This window comes from Eptesicus fuscus, chromosome 10 (assembly GCF_027574615.1).
Source record: "Eptesicus fuscus isolate TK198812 chromosome 10, DD_ASM_mEF_20220401, whole genome shotgun sequence".
NCBI classification, from domain to species: domain Eukaryota; kingdom Metazoa; phylum Chordata; class Mammalia; order Chiroptera; family Vespertilionidae; genus Eptesicus; species Eptesicus fuscus.
Window position 1 is genome coordinate 21,008,038 of NC_072482.1, and position 20,574 is coordinate 21,028,611.

The following is a 20,574-nucleotide window of genomic DNA, read 5'->3' on the forward strand; positions in this document are numbered from 1 at the left end:
GGGGGTCATGGACTGAAAGGACAACAAAGGCACCAGAGAGCAGAGCTTGGGTCTGTTGTCTTGTTCATCATTTCCCCACCCCCTAGGACACACTCTGAAACCCTCCTGGACAGGACCCATGGAGCCCCCTCCATCAGCACCAGCATGAGGCTGGGAAAGCGACACCTAAGACAGGAAGATAAGTCCTTCAGTGACTCCCAGGCACGTGGGGATGCACTAAGAAGTCTGTAGTAGGCATATCACTGTTGTATTGCATGAGAACCAAACTCATAACAAAAACAAAAAAAAATTATTACCAGAAGGAAAACAACTCCTAAGTAAAAAAAAGAAAATTTCTTATACCATTACCAAAAGGGGTAGCTGTTTTCTTGTGAACAACTGAGAATGTCAGATATGAATTTTACACTTGAATCTTTGATGGGCTCTGTGACAGATATGTGACAATTCCTGGAAAAGATGAGAGACATCATAATTCATGTTTCCATTTTTTATTTAATTTTGAATTCCAAGAGAAATGCAATAGAAGGAGATTGAAAATCTGATTTCATATTGGAACTTAATGAACAAGAATAAACTGTAACTAAATCTGCTCATAGGAGATTTAATTATTTTGGAAAAGTTTATTATTCTCACAACAGCCAGGATCTACATCTAGGTAGAGCACTTCATTGTTGCACAACTTCTAAATATTGCACCTGCATGCGCTGGGCGTCCATGCCTGCTTTATTTAAAACTTGAAAATCTTCCTGGCTTCTTCTAAAGCTTTTGCATCTATGGGAGGCTTCCTCTGACTGCCGGGCTGCAGAAACTTCTTCACAGGAGGGAGGTTGCTGATCCTGGTTTTCAGAGCCTGCAATGCACAAAGCACAGCCTCAGATGGAGACACAACACCCACCTGTCATTACACAGGCCAGGGAATCTGAGACCCTCCTAGACAGGACCACCAGCGTCCCTTCCATCAGCACCAGCCTGAGGTGGGGAAACAGACACCCAGCAAGACAAGAAGATAAGAGGAAGGAAACACAGCTCAATACTTCCCCCAGAGACATGGTTAAGACTTGATTCAGTTCACAGTCTTTCCTGTCTTCCTCCCCACATGGAAATCTGGTAGCTTCATCACTCTTGTGCAGACAAGGAAGACTAATGAGTCTGTCAGAGCAACACAGGGAAAGGCTCCAAACTGGAGAAGTGAATATGTGGGACAACTGGGCTGGAACTGAAGATAGAAAATATAGAAGGTCAACCATGAGGATAGTCAAAAGCAATCTTCAGAGAGAGAGGGGCGGGGGGAGAGAGAGAGAGAGGAGAGAGAGAGAGGGCAGTGGGGAGGGAAGCACAGTGCTTGTGAAAAGGAGCAGGAGCTGAGGACAGAGACGCTGAGCCCTAGGTCCCTCTCATTGTGAAAGACAAACTATTCTCAGTGGGGCAGCATCTACCTCCAATTTCCTTGGCAAAACAAGATTCTTTTCCTGCCTCAGACCAGGGCCTATGAGCAAATTTTGAAGACCTGGGGGCAGCGGGGCGTGGACAATGATGCGATCATAATATTGCCAGTCTAAGAGCCCAGATATCAGATTCCAAGATTGAGAAGTGGGTTCCCTCCCCCAGGGCTGTGAAAGGGGTCACCTTCAGCAGTGGGAAGTTGGCCAGAAGGCTGGGGTCAATCTCTTCAACATAGTAGATAAGTTCAACCAGGTGAATGTCGGCCCTGCTCAGCCTGTTGCCAACCAGGTAGTGTTGTCCGTGGCTCTTCAACACCTGGTGCAATGGAGAAAGCAGGTTATGAACACAGGGGCACTCAGGCTGGGTCCCCCTGCTCCTTGCCCAGGTCTCTCCAGGCCGGCTTCCCATCTCTGCTGTCTCCCTGGACAGGTGCAGGCTACCATCTCTTTTTCCCATTCCCATATCAGTGGGCTCCCTCTATGCATCTTGCGCTGGCCCAGGGCTAGCTCTGGCTGCACTGTGTGTCTGTTGGCCCCTTGCTCTGCCCTTTGGAGCCCTGAACTTTAGCACATGGCTCTCTCTCTCTCTCCCTCCTTCTCTCTGTCTCCTCTCTCACTTGGGCAAAGATCCATCTCTAGGACATCCTTCTTCAATCCTGAGCAGACTATATCAGAGCCTACATTTCTCCGCTACTCATTTCCTGGTCTGTCTCTGGAACCTCATGCAAACCTGGGTTAACTTGAACTCACCATCTCTCTTGCAATATGGGCTCTGTCTCCTAAATTGCACTATGTTATGATCTGCTGCTGAAATGTCTATGTGTGAACTGCAGTGATACCTGAAATGCACTTTGTAATTTATCTAAAAACAGCATGTTTGATTGACAGAGAGAGGGGCTCAGAGATAGAAACTCATGATAAAGAAAACATAATGAAAGGTTAATGTTTGTATCCCCATGGTGGGTGCATATGTGTTCAATTATTCTGAATGTATGAAATTTTTCAGAATAAAAGTTTGGGGGAAATGTATGATATTTATTAAAATATTCCAGCAATCATAAAATATGAAGAGAATAAACACACATAGCACCACCAACTAAAGATAATAACATATTGGCAAATACACTTTCAGATCATGCATGCATATAGAAGAATGGATAATTATTTGGTAAAGAATATGATAAGGTCAAAACCTATTTTGTAACATACATTTTTAACTGATGTTATCATGGAGCTCTTTGATTTCAAAGTATCTGCATCCTCAAACTGCAGTGCCTACTGACCTTGTCATTGAGTGAATGTCCCCTAAACTCTCAGCACCACAAGGCCCAGGAGGGTGTATTATTAGATTACTATTCCATTTTTCGCTCTTTGAATATGGACGAACACACAAGTAATGAATTAAAATGTGTAGAATGAAAGACTGTTTCATAAATGCTTTTTAATGCTTTATAAAGATGAGAGTGTTAGTGTTAAACCTTTTTTATATGTAAGCCTCCTGTAGCCCTTACAATCATTATTTGGTCCATAATTTTTATTTAGTTTGATTTCAGGAAATTTGGATCTTGAAATCTTTTTTTACCTTCAGGGAGAAAAATTATGGTCTGCACTACATACAAAATCATGGAACTTTATTTCCTTATTTTGCATAGCTTTCCTCTAAAGTCTGACAATCCAATATTTTGTAGATTGTTTGTTCCTTAACATCTTTCATCTGTCTCTTCCTCTCCATCCCACTGCCCCCATCTCCTTAGATACTTCTCATCCGTCCCAGAAACACTGTTGGGCAATCGGTCTCATGTTTCCTACGCATGTTGCCAGCATATTTCCTAATAAGTTGCTTTCTTCCTGCTTCTCTTGGATGAAAATCCCCTTTATGGTGTTCTGCCAAATCCACTCCAATTGCTAGTTTTGACTCCCAGAGCCTTCCACAGTCCACACTCTAACTGTGGCCATAAAATGCCATCAAATAGAGAATTTTAAATCAGGTCCTAGTAAATTGAAATTTTGGCTCAGCCGGTGTTGCTCAGTGGTTGAGCGTTGACCTATGAAACAGGAGGTCATGGGTTACGGTCAGGGCACATGCCTGGGTTGCAGGCTCAATCCCCAGTGTGGGTCATACAGAGGCAGTCAATCAATGATTCTTTCTCATCATTCATTGATGTTTCTATCTCTCACTCTTCCTTCCTCTCTGAAAGCAGTAAAAACATATTTGTTTTTAAAAAAAGAAATTTTGCTGAAAGATTATAACTTGGGTATAACAGGTTCCTATCCTCCCCACAGCTGATTTTGATAACATCCCTGGAGAGCCAGGGTGCTCCATCAGTAGTCAGGAGGGCCCATTGGAAGTGAAGGTCAAAGACCCAGGACTTCCCAGGCACCATTTCTCTTTGTCCTCTAATCTCAGTGCCCCAAACACTGAACAGCCCACTTACCTTTTCAAAGGCTGGGAAATAACGATTCGTTGTTTTCTCTCTGATCTGGGTCATCTTGGCATCTTTTTGATCGGGTGGGCATAGTGGCAAATGCAAGATCATTTCATTCAGATCTGCCATACCTTCTGAATACATATCAATCCTGAAAGACAAAAATGACCCAATTGTCAACTGTCACCTGCCTTCATGTTATAGTTTAAAAATGTAAGAGAATGGGGAAACAGGAGAGGGCAACTCCATTGGGTGCATTTTTATAAGCCAGTCATTCAGCTATGATATTCACCTAATTTTAACATTTCATATCAAGGTGGATATCTACATCTAAAATTTTTGTTATGCCCAAGACCAAATATCCTGACAGAGAACATCAGTGAGGTGTTAAGAGTCACAGGCTTGGAGAAATGGTGGAGTCACTGCAGGTACCCAGTGAGATGCTACCTAGGGTTTGCCATCTCTGTTTTGGTTGGTCCTGGGCACAAACTCTATGTGATCCTTAGGCTGAAGGCCTGCCACCTGAGGGATCTGCAGAGAGTCCCTGGCACAGACACCTCAGTCACGTCCCTCTCCCTCTCTCATCCTGTTACACCACCCAGGCCCGTTTATATGCCCAATATTAGCAGTTCTTCCAGTGAGTTCCCATAGAACACAGTTCCCAACCCGCTCCATGTGCTGTTTCTAAACTTTGGCCCTGTTTGCACTGCTCAAGTCTCCACCTAAAACATCCCCTGAATGGGTGTGATTCTTTATATAGTTCCAACCAGTGCATATTCCAGGAGATAGGTTTTTATTGTGCCTAACGGGGCTTCCTATAAGAGGTTTTCCTTTTTTAAGAGATAACAATTTTATAGACATTTAATTCAAACACCATAATGCCCCTTTTTTAAATGTACAATTTTGTGATTTTTCATAAATTCACAGGTTTCTGTACCATCACTGCACTCTAATTTCAGAATATCTCCCCCCCCCAAGGGAAATGCTGTGTGCTCCCGCAGCATTCCACATTCTCTCTCCCCTCCACCCCCCACCCCACGGTCTCCCAGCCCCTGGAAACCAAAATTTCTTTCTGTTTCCATGAAAAGTAATGTTCTTGACACTTCATCTGAAAGACATCATACAACATGAGCCTTTGATGTCTGGTTTCTTTTATGCAACGTAATGTTTTCAAGGCTTATCCACTGTCACTCCTTTTCATGGCCAAACAACATTACATTCATGGATACACAATCCATTCATTGGATGATGGACACCTTTGTTCTTTCCACTTTTTGAATATTATGAATAATGCTATTATGAACATTTTTGTACAAGTTTGAGTGTGGATATATGTTTTACTCTTTTGAGTACATGCACACTTAGTAGTGGAGGTGCTGATATGGTAAATCTATGTTTAACGTTTTGGGTAACTGTCAGATAGTTCCTTACAAGATTTTAGTTTCAACCATGTGGTCCCATCACGACAGGGAGGAGACCCCTCCCCAGATGTAGTTGTATTGAATAAATCTGGCTGCTTCAGTACTTACATCAAAATGCTCCAGCATCTTGGGCACCAACCTTTACAAACCTTTGTCAAGTGGCCAGGCCACACAACAGGCTGATAAATTCGGTTCCTGGAAACTATTCCTGTGATTTATGGACCTTGAAAAGTAGCTCCTTCCAATCCTTTCCTCCCTCAGCCTCTTCTTTAATGGCCTGAGCACCTGGAGTCATGACTCCACCATCCTCCTGGCTTCATAGTTCACCAGTGTTTGGAAACCTCTGTCACTGCCTGTGCTACAGCCATGGACTGAATCTTCTTTTATTTTATTTTTTTAAAATATATTTTATTGATTTTTTACAGAGAGGAAGAGAGAGGGATAGAGAGTTAGAAACATCGATGAGAGAGAAACATCGATCAGCTGCCTCTTGCACACTCCCTACTGGGGATGTGCCCGCAACCAAGGTACATGCCCTGGACCGGAATCGAACCTGGGACCTTTCATGCAATGAAGAACCTAAATGTTTATTAATTGTTGATGAAAAAAAAAAAACAAACAGAAAAAAATACCTACAGGGCTCTCTCCTTTATGTCTTTCCCATAGAGGTTGTATTTGGCGGCAATGTAGTTGAGAATGGCTCTGGTCTGTGCCAGCTTCATCCCATCGATTTCCACCATGGGCACTTGCTGGAACATCAAAGACCCATCTTTTGAAAGAAGAAAGAAAAAGTAGAGTGAAACATCTCCACACTCATAGGATGAAAAGATGTTTGTTAAAATGACTAAAGATATGAATGGAAACAAAAAATTATGGCCTGGTAACGTTTTAATAGAAATAGTATTGGGTTTCCGCTTCCTGTAACCTTTTTCTTCACAATCTGCCTTTTGTTTCTTTTAATTTATTATTTCACTTATCTTTTTTCACTTCCCATCCAGATACACGGTAGGTGCCTGTGTTTTTTAATTGACTTATCTTCATGGATAATTTAGGAAGAAGTTGGAGAGAGGCTGCCAAGGGCCACCAGTCAGATGCCATTTCAGATGGGGAGTTCCCACAGTAAGTCTTGTGGGGTTCGTGGCATTAAGGCAAATTCTAAGTGAGATTTCTATGTAGCTGTTCTGTGTGCTCTTCAAACTCCAGCACTCGCCAGTGTGTGCAGGCAGGCCCTGTTTTCCAGACTCCAATGCTGCTGGCTCTTTCTCTTTCTCTTCCTCTTCACATTGTCACGTGGCCTTCCAACTAATTCAACACCATCTTGTTATCTGAGTCTGTAATACTACTGGGATATTACCTTGTCAAACCTGCCTAAGTCTTGTCAAACCTGCCAGATTGAAGGCAACTGCTGGGCCTGTTTCTACTCTCTTCACCCTGATGCATGTGTTTGAGAGTTGGTGGATAGATGGGGTCCTGAGCAGACACACCTTCACTCATGGTGGGTGCAGAAAGGCAGGAGAAGCAAAGAGGGGGTATTCCAGCTCACAGGGGATGGCTGCCTTGGCAAATACTCTGAGAGTTCAAGCCCTTCGTATCCTAAGTGAGTGATAAGACCTGCTCAAGGACCCCCATCCTTACACTTGAACCACTTTTCTTCCTCTCTATACTGCTCCCCCCCCCACCCCTGCCAGCTCTCACCATACACACACATAGGCATTGCCTGGTGTTCAAACCTCACTATTGACTTTATAGACTCCTCATCAGAGCAATTTAGATACATAGTCTTACCATTTCTTAACTTTTCCAAGTCTTCTGGACTTTGCAAAAATTGCTCTTCAAACTGGAAAGCAGAAACAGTAAAGGAGTTCTTGTTACTCATTCCATAGCAGTATAGAACTTAAAAAAAAACAAAACTTTATTGTTGTGAGTATTACAGATACTCTCCTTCCCCCCCCGCCCCCCCATTGACCCCCCCGCTACCCACTTCCCACTCCATTCCAGGCCTTTACCACCCTATTGTCTTTGTTCATAGGTAATGCATATAAGATCTTTGTGGGGTTTTTAAAAGATCTTTGGTTAATCTTTTCCCCTCCCTCTCCCCTTACCTCTGAGATTTGTCAGTCTGTTCCCTGTTTCCAAAAATAGGGACTTTTTTAAAACGCCCTGGGACGCGGGACAAATTGTTAAAAATCGGGACTGTCCCGCCAAAAGCGGGACGATCTGGTCACCTTATCCATGACTCCCTCCCCAAGAAAACCTGGGTTCCACAGAGATGCTGGTGCCCTCTGATCTGGACTGATAGGTGTGTTTCTCAATGACACCTCTAGAGGGCAGAGCTCAACAGAGTGCCACAGAAACGACCAGTTTTCCACAGAGAATCTGGAATTTTGACAAGGTAAGTGCTTGGCTGTGCTCCTAGACGCTCCCATTCTTCTTTTATTCATCTGTTTACTTGTCTGCATCCTGACTGAAATATAAGCTTCCTGAGGGCAGGGACCTTGTCTGTCCTGTTCTTCTGCGTATCCCCAGAACCTAGCACAGAAGCTGGCTCTGAAAGGTGAAAGGTGCTCAACAAAATCGTTGCTGAGTGGGTGTATTAAATCTTTTAACACAGTTTCTTACAGTCTGCTTCTCCCTATATTTCTGGTTTAGGCTTGAACTTAAATTACATTTATTTTCTAATAGTATTTTATTTTTATCTCTTTATTATGGAAATTTCTAGCATAAAAATAAACAGAAAATTATCATCCTGTACCCATCACCCAGCTTCAATAATTACCAACTCAATCCAACCCTATGTCGTGTATATGCCCACTCTCCCGCTCTTGTAATAATTTGAAGCCAATTCTAGACATCATATATTTCACCTTTAAATACTTCAATCTGTTCCTCTAAAACATAAGAATTATTTTTAAAATAACCACAATACATGATCACACTTAAAACATCAACAATGACTCTTTAATATCATCCAATATTCAATCAATGTTCATGTTTTTGATGTTGCATAAATGTTACAAATGATATTTTACAGTGTGTTTAAATTCAAATCCAAATAAGGCCCACACATTGTGATTAGTTTCTTAAAGTTATTTTAATTGTTTGTGTTCCTTAATGAGAAGAATTTTTTGTTGTCGTTGTTAATCCCCACCCAAGGATATTTTTTCCATTACTTTTTTTTTTCTTTAGAGAGAGAGTGGAAAGGAGGGGGGAGGGAGGGAGGAAGGGAAGGAGGAAGGAGGAAGGGAGGAGGAGGAGAAGGAACAGGAGGAGGAGGAAAGAGAAAGAGAGAAAGAGAAACATTGATGTGAGAGAGACATATCAATTGGTTGCCTCCCTCACCCACACTGACCAGGGTGGGGATAGAACTGGCAACCCAGGTATGTACCCTGGACCAGGAATTCAAACAGTGACCTTTCACTTCGGGGGCCATTGTTCTAACCACTTAGCAAAATTAGACAGGGTGAGAGGAAATTTTAATTAATACATTAGGTTAAACCTGTTCATCTCTTAATAACTGGCAGTTTTCTTTTTAATGCAAAACTCATGAGAAGCTTAAAAAAAGCTTATAGCTTACTGAGAAAGTGTGGCAGGACAGTACGAAGCTAGGAAAATTCCTGGGCAAGTGGAATAGGGAAACTGAGACAAGAACATTAAACCAGGCCAAACAATTTGAACAACCTATGGACAGCTAGTGAAACACAAGACCTTATCTTCCCTGACCAAGGACACTTGGGAGCAAATGGTTAATACTTCTCCCTGACCAGAGAATACGTAGCTTAACTCACCTGGTGGGGGAAATAGAACACAGAGACCCAATTAATGCCATTTGTGCCAGCCAAACCCAAGGAAAAATGAAGTCAGGGGAAAAAAATAACAAAAACCCCATTAGAACCAGACAGACCCAAGATAAAAGTAAAATAGTAAAGCAGACCAAAGAATAATCCTAAACTCCCTACACACTTATTTGGATGCATCAACATGTTAAAAACACAACTGGAAAGCTGATGAATATTCTATGAGCCCCCCACCGCCCCGCCCCCCAAGCTTCTCCTCCACAGGAAAAAAAAAAAAAAAGATAAAAAGCCCTCAGGACAGGGAGAAACCAAGATGGCGGCATAGGTGAAACACCTAACCTGCAGCCGGGCACAACAATTTCAAAGGCACAACTAGAGGTCAGAACGGACATCGTCCAGAACCACAGGAGAGCTGGCGGACTGAAATGCCCACAGCTGGGGGGAAGGAGAAGGCCACGGGGACAATCGGGGGAGCCGTAAAAGCCTGAGGTATGGAGAAACTGGCGGAGACACGAGCACGCGCGCCTGCGGGGAGGATGGAGCCGGAGAGGAAGGGGCGGCTGACGGCCTGGCCGGCGTTCACTGGCAGGAAGGAGATAAAGGCTCCGGAGTGCGCTAAGCGCCGGCTCCGACTGCACTGAGCGCCAGTTCCGGGCGAAACCCTGGGAAGCCAGGCGCAGGCTGGGGGAATGAATCTGGGCTGTGGGGCGCAGGCACAGAGGAGCGGGGGAAGGCAGAGCTCCAAAGGCGCGCACGGGAAGGGGCGCAAAGGACGGACTGTTGCCTGCGCCACTGAACTGCCCTAGCGGGAAGGAGACATAAGCTCAGGACCGTGCTGAACCCCAGTTCCGACTGCACTGAACCCCAGTTCCGGGCGAAACCCTGGGAAGCCAGGCGCACGCTGGGGGAATGAATTTGGGCTGTGGTGGCGGAGGCACAGAGAAGCGGCGGCTCCAGACGCGCGCACTGGAAGGTGCGCAGAGGACGGACTTTTGCCTGCGCCACTGGGTGGCCCTGCTGGGAAGGAGACAGGGACGCCAGACTGCGCTGAGACCCAGTTCCAACTGCACTGAAACCCAGTTCCAGGCGAGAATCTGGGAGTCCAGATTCATTAGGGGAGGGACTGGACTGTTTGGCAGTGGGCGAAACTCCAGGGCGCGTTTCTCTCAGAGGTGTTTGCAAGGAATACAGAGGGACACAGACACAGGAGCCTCATAGGGCGGGACTGACAGGAAGCCAAGGTTGTAGGCTCCACCCTGTAGCTCCGCCCCAGCCAAGCTGAGCAGAAGCTTTTTCCTGCTGAGTGCCTCAGGTAGTGGCTGACCCACACTGCATTGGAGACCCAGAAACGAGGGCATCTAGTGGTTGGTGGGAGATGACACCAGATTTCAATCACTTGCATAAGGGAGGCATTCTAGAGGCAGACTCAGTGAGCGCCAAGGCATTGCTGCATCAAGACCCGGCCCACAAACATGTCTCCTGCACAGCAACTCTTCCTATATGGACAAAGAGGGTCCTCACGGCCAATTGGCCTGGAGGACAATTCCTCCCAGTGACACCAACAATAATCAAGACTTAACTGTACAAAGGAGGACCAAGATGGAGACATAGGGCGGCAGCCTGATCGTTGCCTACCACAACAATATTGAGACTACGACGGGAGAGCAGAGCAGACACCAGCCAGAAAGACCGGGGGGCTGGCTGAGCAGATGCTCTACAACTAGAATAAAAGAGAGGGGTACGCAGGATGATGCTGATGCCGGTGACCCAAAGTCCACACTTTAAGAACTATGGCTCAGGCGACACAATGGTGGCCAGGAACGTGCTCGGCGCAGTTCCCCCGGCGGTCTCCGGCTGAGGGGACGGCTCCACTCGCTGCCGAGCACGGACAGACGAGCCCCTGGGAGACATGGGGTGGGAGACTCCGTGCTTGCTGACCTCCGAGTCCTTCAAGAATCTCAATGCCCCGAAGTGGCCAGGTGCGCACGAACAGCGACTGGCCACCGTTGCAGACCCAAGGGCCGACGCAGCAACACCGGACCAGCCCACCGCCGGGCACCGGGCACACCGGAGCCTTGCCGAGCCCGCCGCCCAACGAGTTCTGCGGCAGCCGCCCTGGAGCTCTGAGAAAATGACTGAAGGAATTGCTGAGAGGGAATTGACCAACAGGAATTGGGATCAAGAAGACGAAACCCCGCTAAGACCCGAGTCCAGGCGAGCCTGCGAGCCTCTGGGCTCAGATGTGGTCATACGCCTCTGGGTCTAGGTGAGGCCTCACGCCCCTGGGTTTGGGTGAGGCCACGCGCCCCTGGGTCCAGGTGAAGCTGGATTCCGGGTTCGGGTGAGGCCATGTGCCCCTGGGTCCGGGCGAATCTGAACCCTGGGTCCGGGTGAGGCCGTGGGCCCCTGGATCCGGGTAAGGCTGGGTCCCGAGTACGGGTGAGGCCGTGAGCCCCTGGATCCGGGTGAGACCACGCGACCAGGGGTCTGAGAGAGGTAACGCGCCCCTGGGTCTGGGTGGCTTCGTGCACCTAGGTCCAGGTGAGGCCACGTGCCCCTGGGTCTGAGAGAGGCCACGCACCCCTAGGTCCGGGCGAGACCATGTGTCCCTGGATCCGGGTGGGGCCTCGTGCACCTAGGCCCGGGTGGGGCCGCGTGCCCCTGGGTCTGGGGGAGGCCAGGCGTCCCTGGGTCCGGGTGAGACCGTGTGTCCCTGGATCCGGGTGAGGCCTCGTGCGCCTAGGCCCGGGTGAGGCCACGTGCCCCTGGGTCTGGGGGAGGCCAGGCGTCCCTGGGTCCGGGTGAGACCGTGTGTCCCTGGATCCGGGTGAGGCCTCGTGCGCCTAGGCCCGGGTGAGGCCACGTGCCCCTGGGTCTGGGGGAGGCCAGGCGTCCCTGGGTCCGGGTGAGACCGTGTGTCCCTGGATCCGGGTGAGACCTCGTGCACCTAGGCATGGGTGAGGTCACGTGCCCCGGGGTCTGAGAGGCCAAGCGTCCCTGGGTCCGGGTGAGACCATGCGTCCCTGGATCCGGAAGAGGCCTCGTGCACCTAGGCCCGGGTGAGCCCAAGTGGCCCTGGGTCTGGGAGAGGCCAAGCGTCCCTGGGTCCGGGTGAGACCATGTGTCCCAGGATCCGGGTGAGGCCTCGTGCACCTAGGCCAGGGTGAGCCCAAGTGGCCCTGGGTCTGGGAGAGGCCAAGCGTCCCTGGATCCGGGTGAGACCATGTGTCCCTGGATCCGGGTGAGGCCTCGTGCACCTAGGCCCGGGTGCGCCCAAGTGGCCCTGGGTCTGGGAGAGGCCAAGCGTCCCTGGGTCCGGGTGAGACCATGTGTCCCAGGATCCGGGTGAGGCCTCGTGCACCTAGGCCCGGGTGAGCCCAAGTGGCCCTGGGTCTGGGAGAGGCCAAGCGTCCCTCGGTCCGGGTGAGACCATGTGTCCCTGGATCCGGGTGAGGCCTCGTGCACCTAGGCCCGGGTGAGCCCAAGTGGCCCTGGGTCTGGGAGAGGCCAAGCGTCCCTGGGTCCGGGTGAGACCATGTGTCCCTGGATCCGGGTGAGGCCGCGTGCACCTAGGCCCGGGTGAGCCCAAGTGGCCCTGGGTCTGGGAGAGGCCAAGCGTCCCTGGGTCCGGGTGCGACCATGTGTCCCTGGATCCGGATGAGGCCTCGTGCACCTAGGTCCGGGTGAGCCCAAGTGGCCCTGGGTCTGGGAGAGGCCAAGCGTCCCTGGGTCCGGGTGCGACCATGTGTCCCTGGATCCGGGTGAGGCCTCGTGCACCTAGGCCCGGGTGAGCCCAAGTGGCCCTGGGTCTGGGAGAGGCCAAGCATCCCTGGGTCCGGGTGAGACCATGTGTCCCTGGATCCGGGTGAGGCCGCGTGCACCTAGGCCCGGGTGAGCCCAAGTGGCCCTGGGTCTGGGAGAGGCCAAGCGTCCCTGGTCCGGGTGCGACCATGTGTCCCTGGATCCGGATGAGGCCTCGTGCACCTAGGCCCGGGTGAGCCCAAGTGGCCCTGGGTCTGGGAGAGGCCAAGCGTCCCTCGGTCCGGGTGAGACCATGTGTCCCTGGATCCGGGTGAGGCCTCGTGCACCTAGGCCCGGGTGAGCCCAAGTGGCCCTGGGTCTGGGAGAGGCCAAGCATCCCTGGGTCCGGGTGAGACCATGTGTCCCTGGATCCGGGTGAGGCCGCGTGCACCTAGGCCCGGGTGAGCCCAAGTGGCCCTCGGTCTGGGAGAGGCCAAGCGTCCCTGGGTCCGGGTGCGACCATGTGTCCCTGGATCCGGATGAGGCCTCGTGCACCTAGGCCCGGGTGAGCCCAAGTGGCCCTGGGTCTGGGAGAGGCCAAGCGTCCCTGGGTCCGGGTGAGACCATGTGTCCCTGGATCCGGGTGAGGCCTCGTACACCTAGGCCCGGGTGAGCCCAAGTGGCCCTGGGTCTGGGAGAGGCCAAGCGTCCCTGGGTCCGGGTGCGACCATGTGTCCCGGGATCCGGATGAGGCCTCGTGCACCTAGGCCCGGGTGAGGCCACGTGCCCCTGGGTCTGGGAGAGGCCAAGCGTCCCTGGGTACGGGTAAAGCCAGATCCTGGGTCCGGGTGAGGCCGTGCGCCTCTGGATCCATCCGGGTGAGGCTGGGTCCCAGGCCCGGGTGAGACCACGCGCCCCTTGGGTAGGGGTGAGGCCACGTGCCCCTTAGTCTGGGTGACGCCGTGCCCCTGGGTTCGGCCGAGACCAAGCCAGAGGGAGTCGGACCTCCATTGCCACCATTTGTCCACCATCCAGAGCTGGGGGGTCAGTGCTGACATGTACACATAAGGAACTACTGGACATTGAAATTGGGTCTCAAAAGAACTGTTGGTCCAGGGGGAAGCTCGCTACAGATTGATTCATTTGCCTGTCAGCATAACTATTATTGCTCGTCTCACATTCAGTTCTTGTTAGTATATATCTAGTGACATATGATCTCGCTCATCTAGGGGAAATGATGAACAACATAGACTGAGGAACAGGAACAGAACCAGAAGCAAGGAGGCATCGATCGGACTGTCGGGCCTCAGAGGGAGGATAGGGGAGGGTAGGGGGAGGGTGGGGGGGAGGGGGAGAGTTCAACCAAAGGACCTGTATGCATGCATATAAGCCTATCCAACGGTTAAGTTCAACAGGGGATTGGGGCATGCGTGGGGAGAGGGGTGGGACGGGAATGGGGGGATGAGGACAAATATGTGACACCTTAATCAATAAAGAAATTTAAAAAAAAAAAAAAAAAAAGATAAAAAGCCCTCAGGACAAAGACCAAGAGCAGGCTCATTCTAGAGCACACCCATGCCCCTTCTTGTGCATGAACTTTTTACTTCCTCTGAAACTCTAAGGGTCTCCATGAGACTTGCAACCAGGAGAGCAGCGGGCTCAGCACCTCATCCTGTCTCCAAGGCCCCCTTTTCTCTGACTTCCCAGTGAGCTAAAACCATCCCTGCCTTGGCTCACTTCTTTCCTCTAACGTTTCTAGGGAGTCAAAGCAGACCACTGCCTAGCCTCTCTCCTGTTGATTCTTCTCCCCTAAGTCCTTCCTTTGCTTCACTTCCCCATCTTTTAAAAAGTTAAACAAATAAACAAACAAATTTACAATACTTTCAAAATCACCTGAACTCAAGTTGTGAAACCTTTCCTATACCAAGTCAAGAACCCACACACTACACCCTAGCCTGAGGCAGACCCTCTCCGGGCCTTTCCCTGTCCGGTAACAAAAGTACTTCAATATAGTCAATTTTAGATCCAACTTAAGATGACAGAACTCAGAACCCACCTCAACTCCAGCTGCAGCCAGGAGCCACCGGATGGACTCCATTCGGCCTCGTGCATTGAAGTAGTGAAGCTTGGGCTTCCCAGCCATGATGCAGTCTCCTGGTTTCTCTAAACATGAATGAACAAACGAACGAATGAAACACAAAAGCAAACATTCACTTTCTGATGTGTGGTAGAAGATCACCAACAATGCTGAGGAAGTATCTGCCTTCTTTGTGGCAGAGTTGGAAGAATCCGTGGAACGTATTTCTTGGTCTGATTCCTCACCCATCACTAGCCACCCCTGAGAAATTACTCCAAACCATTGTCATATTTCTATTGGGTAAGATCTGATTGACTTGGCAGGCAATAGGGGAGAGGGTGTGGTAAAGATGTATTTGTGGGTGTTAGGAGGAGGGGAAGGATTAGAAAAGTAATGACTATTGAAAATTTCCTAATGATTCTGGCCCTTTGAACACATTATATCTTTAATCCTCATAACAGCCCCATGAATTAGTTATTACACCCATTATTCAGCTCATGAAACCAAAGGCACGTTCACAGTCATACTCCCGCTAGTGATGGAAATGGAAATCTAAAAATAAACTAAAAAAGGGAAGGGCTAGAAACCACCCAGGTGTGGGCCCTGGGAGCCTGTGAGGCACCTTGAAACCAGAGGACTTCACTGAGAGGGAGGAGGAGGAGGGAGCAGAGTCAGTCCTCAGACCGTGGAGGTTATGCTGCATTTGTTCAAAAGCTGAACTTAGGGCAGAGACTCACTCAATTGTAGCTCAAAAGACCCTAATTCTTTCCACAAACACAGGGGGCTAATTCCTTACCTTTTTTGGAATTCTACATTTTACCTATACTTGGTGTGTTTTATAAGCTAGAAAATTAATGTTACTGCATTAACTTGACAGTCTATGGAATGGAACTAACATTTGTTCAATGCCTACCATACAATGGGCATTCTCTCACCTATTTATCTTCTACTTAATCCTATAAAAATCACCTGAGATGGATTCTGTTATTACTTTCCTTTTACAGTTGGGGATACTGAGGCTTCCAGAATAACTTGCTCAAGGTTAAGTGGTGTCCACCAACTTAAAAAATGAAATAAAAAAATAGAAAATATCAGAGTGCATATTAGGTAGAACAGGTAATCATTGTTTCATGAGGTTTAGTGTCAGTTATGTTTGTTGTTTGTGTAGGTGTGTGCATATGTGCACACTTCCTTGGTTATTATAAGAGGAGCAAATACTTTGGTTGTGTCTGGCCTATCCCAGGTTGCATAAGAACTGGACATAGCCAGGAACCTGAGAATGAAACTTAATGCCTCCAACAAGGGACAGAACTAGTTCTATCATTGCCTGAATGGAAACACACAGGACTCATTAAAAGCATGAATTGCAAAGCCAGGACTTAGAGAGAAACAGTTGCATTTTCTTTGTAAATCCAAAGTGCTGTTTAGAAAACATTAATTCTCTTGAACATTTTTGTTGTTGTGGAGTTTGAGACAAAACATATACTTCTCTTTACCCAATGGATATATCTCTGAAAAAGTGAGTGGACTTGAATTTTAATACCAAAATGTTTTTAATATCCACATTGTTAATGTGAGATTCAAAAATCTAAGCTTTAGAAAGTAAAGACTGTTGTGGAAACATATTTAATCAACCTGTTTTGGGTTTTATGTTTGTTATTTTTAAAAATATTTTTTTATTGATTTCAGAGAGGAAGAAGAGGGAGAGAGAGATAGAAACATCAATGATGACAGAGAATAATTGATTGGCGGCCTCCTGCAAGCCATACACTGGGGATTGAGCCCACAACCCAGGCATGTGTCCTGACTGGGAATCAAACCATGACCTCCTGGTTCTTTGGTTCATGCTCAACCACTGAGCCATGCTGGCTGGGCAATCAACCTGTTTTATAAGTGGAGATTTTGTCTATTGTACTTTCTTATCATGGGAAATGGGAGATGCAATGATTCAGCAGAATGAAGAGGAGAATTTAGCACTAGCATGTGGCAGGTGTTTGCTATGGACTAGAATTCGCAGAGCTTAGTGACTCAAATCCTCTCACTAAGCTGCCTCCTCCATTGATTGAGGATCAAGTTACAAAGAGAAATAATATCTATCTTATGTAATGTTTTATCATAAAGCTCCTCCTTAAAAAACAACGTTCTTCCCCTTCCAAATAGGAGGTACCCAATGTCCTGATATGACTGGGCCAAAAGTTATCATGAAACTGCCTGGTCAACAGAAAATGAGAACCACAGATAGTCAACGACTTGCCAGAGGTCACACACCTTTGTTCCTGATTCTCAGTATCTACTTACTGTGTCTACCCTCAACGACCCTAGGAAACAGCTTCTAATATCCCATTTTAAAGATGAGGAAACTGAAGTTTAAATGGATAAAGCACCACCCCTACTCTCCTATGCTTTGTTAGTGTTAGGCTACTTTGAACTCATCTTCCAATTTCATAACACTTTGGCAGGCTTTTTTTGCTTCTCTCCTGAGACCTTCGTTCATTTTTCCCACTCAGAACCCATTAGCCAGCTAATGGTTAAAGAGGAGGGAAAGAGAAAAGTGTTGAATTCATAAGTTCCTTTTTGTTCCCTAATTTTTAGTGGTTTGACAAGAAGAAATATTAATATGTGCATGCCTTGCTTTACATTAATATCCTAAAAAACTGTGAGTGAATTGGGAACTAGCATCGCTATATTTCCTGAATAAGGAAGTCAGCTTGAAAGGAATATGTCCGATGATAATTCCGTAGTAAAGTAAAGGAGCTAAGTCTCTCGGGGTGGTCCTCATCACAGAGTTTTTTGTTGTGTTTTTTTTTTTTTTTTAACAAAATTAAATCCAAATGGTTTACTATCACAAGAAATGCAAAAGGACTACATTTATCAGTTACTAACTTATAAAACTGGACTAAAACCGAAATTAATTATATGCTGCTTTGAGGCACAGAAGGACTGAAGCTGGTTCCAGCCCTCGGGGAGCCATACGTGGTAGACACAGTCACCAGACCAGCTCCTTGCCCTCAGGGTCAGAGTCAGCTGAGAAAGACAGGAACCGGGACTGATCCCTGCTCTCATTGGTCACAGTCTGGTGGGCAGACCTGAGAACCTGACTAGGCCACAGCCCTCATTTGTCACACCCTGCTAAGGTTAAACACTGCAACCAAGCCTGCTCCATGCCCTCAGGGGTCACAGACTGCTGGGGGAGAACAAACATCAGGTTGGGTCCCACTGCTGGAGTCAGTGTCTTGTGTCGTTCAGTGGAGAGCTAGTTCCTCACTGTAGTCCTGGAAACCAGCAGCGCTGCCCCAGCGACCTCTCCTCCAGGTCCCGGCTTTCTTGAGGCTGGTTTGCAGGCTCCAAGACAGCCCTCACAGCATTTCTTAGCACAGAGGTGGGAGACTTAGAGACAAAGCCCAACTCCTTTCTTTGTAAGGTTCATATAGTGGCCAGGTTGTTTAATATTTGCACCCCAATTCTCTCTTCTAAAATTAGAGATAGGTAATATGTACTTTTGAGGGCTATTGAGAAATAAATGTGAAAATGTACATAAAAGTCATAATAGGAATTAATAAATGCAGGTCCCCTCCTGTTCCCAGTTCCGGGGAAATGGGTTAGTCTTTGTACACATTGGTTAGCACATGTGTCTTCTTTTATCTGTCTATCTATCTATCTATCTATCTATCTATCTATCTAATCTATCATCATCATCATCATCATCATCATCACCACCTATCTGTCTGCCCATCCTCTATCATCTGTCTGTCTATCGTCTACATCTACCAATCATCTATTTGTCAATCTATTTATCTAGCTGCTAGCTTAGATAGATAAACCCACATGCCTGGGTTGTGGGCTCAATCTATCTCTTGATTCAGAGTTCCAGAACAAATATGATTTTATTCACCCACAGTCAATCTGCATGTTACCCAGCTTTTTTTCATTAACCACGTTATCCTAACAGACACATATTTTGTGTATTTAGTTGAAAATACTTTATGGTTGGTTTTGCAGTTGGCTGTTAAATCTATGTAATCTTTCCAAGATAAAGTTGTTTTTAAAAATGCAGTAATTCTCTATCCATTTGCACCTCTCACTCACCTCCACAGACTGTAAATAGCACCAGGATGGAACTCTACCCCACTCTGTGTTTTCCCTGCAAGTGCAGAGTGAAATGAAGAGAAAAAGTGAGAATATCAATCCTAACCATGGTGACTGAATTGATGAAGTGATGATTTCTTGTAAAACTTATAAACAAATGATCGTTGCTGCTTCTTAAAGGTGTAAAGCTTGGAAATTTGAGAAAATATATGTTCACATGATTGTCAAGTACATTCCTTAAAACTAATTAAATGCACATTTCTTTAATATTTTTCAACAAACAAGCAAAAGAAATAGAACAATGGACAGGACAGCTCCTCACAACAATGTATTACCCAGCACAACACGCCAATAGCATCACGGTTGAGAACCCTGTTCCAGCCATTTGCTAGACTGGCCATGAACCCCAGAGAGAGCGCGGGACTTCTCAGTTAGCTAATCACGGCAGAGACTGAGTGCAATCTAGTGCCACTGACATTCAGACTGATTTCATCCTATCAGAATATATTCAATTTTGAACTTCCACAGCCTCTAAAGTATTACAGTATTGCCATTCACAATGGCTGCACGTTGACTATTTCTACAGAGAAAGAAACTTCAGTACAAACACCTTCACTGTCTTGCACTGGTCAGGTTCTCAGATTGCCAAAAATGCTATCATTTTTTTCTTCTTATATTATTACTTTTTCTCACACCACAATGCTCACGCCCTTGCTTTCTAAATTCTTCATTTTTACATTTTCATAAAGATGCATCCAGTAGCAATTGAGTGAACAACTCTTGAACTGTTCCCTAAGCACACCAAGAAGGCACAATGTGAGTATAAAACAGACATTTTCTTGTACTATGGACACATTTTGATATATTGTTTTAGTGACTTCTCTGTGAGGATGTGGTGCCATATATGAAGGTTTATAAAATCAGTACTTACCTTGTTAAAGTCTGTGTCCCACTTGTCTCAGCAACTCACAGCCACCTCCTCGTGTGTTTGGCAGCTGTTTTTACAGTTGAATAACTCCTCCCTGAAAGGGGGAGCTTCCAGATAAGGGAAAGCCCCTCCCACAATGTTCAGGGTCCATGGGTTCAATGCTAAATAAGAAGAAAAATGACAAGTCATCCTCACATCACGAAACAACTGGTTAATATGTTCCTTCTCAAGGTCAGCAAATAAAAGATTAAACAAAACTTTTCAGATTGTGGAACTCTCTCTGCCAATCAGTGGGCATGGCTTTTTGAAGAGTTTGCTGTGAAGTTTGCATGAATTGGATGCAAGGACTAAAGCAGATGATAAACCTGTAATGTGAGCAGTGAAGAGAGCTGAGGTCAGTAAAGGGCAAGCTGATTGTGGAATACTTTTTCTATTGGGTTTCAGATAAAATACAGGACACCTGATTAAATGTGAATTTCAGACAAGGGACATTCTTATACTAGAAAAGTATTTATTGTTTATCTGAAATTCACATTAATCTGGGCATCCTGTATTTTCTCTGCTAAATCTGGCAACCTGATTAGTACACCTTTTCCTCTATGCCACACTCATATCAGCCTCGCCAGCCTCTGGGCCTTTGCACAAGCTCTTTGTTCGGA

The 20,574-nt window shown here is 47.1% G+C and overlaps 1 protein-coding gene across 2 annotated transcripts; it reads right to left on the bottom strand.

Moving 5' to 3' along the window:
- Nucleotides 1–472: 472 nt before the first annotated feature.
- On the bottom strand, nucleotides 473–19,959 carry LOC103300630 (glutathione S-transferase A2). Of its 2 annotated transcripts, none has more exons than XM_008157505.3 (7): nucleotides 19,919–19,959; nucleotides 14,881–14,987; nucleotides 7,075–7,126; nucleotides 5,926–6,058; nucleotides 3,878–4,019; nucleotides 1,627–1,758; nucleotides 473–850 (listed from the first exon to the last, which is right to left on the bottom strand). In XM_008157505.3, the coding sequence occupies exons 2-7, from the start codon at nucleotides 14,965–14,967 to the stop codon at nucleotides 728–730; spliced, it is 669 nt and encodes a 222-aa protein (XP_008155727.2). In that variant the 5' UTR covers nucleotides 14,968–14,987; nucleotides 19,919–19,959; the 3' UTR covers nucleotides 473–727. The 2 variants fall into 2 exon arrangements, with proteins under 2 accessions (XP_008155727.2, XP_054577976.1); XM_054722001.1 differs by lacking the exon at nucleotides 19,919–19,959 and adding an exon at nucleotides 18,988–19,044.
- Between the last annotated feature and the right edge of the window lie 615 nt (nucleotides 19,960–20,574).

Coding starts and splice junctions, on each gene's coding strand:
- LOC103300630 (XM_008157505.3), bottom strand. CDS start 14,967: ATGGCTGGGAAGCCCAAGCTTCACTACTTCAATGCACGAGGCCGAATG. Junction 7,127..14,880: donor TGGCTGCAGCTGGAGTTGAG/GTGGGTTCTGAG, acceptor TCTGCTTTCCAG/TTTGAAGAGCAATTTTTGCA. Junction 851..1,626: donor CCAACTTCCCACTGCTGAAG/GTGACCCCTTTC, acceptor TGTGCATTGCAG/GCTCTGAAAACCAGGATCAG.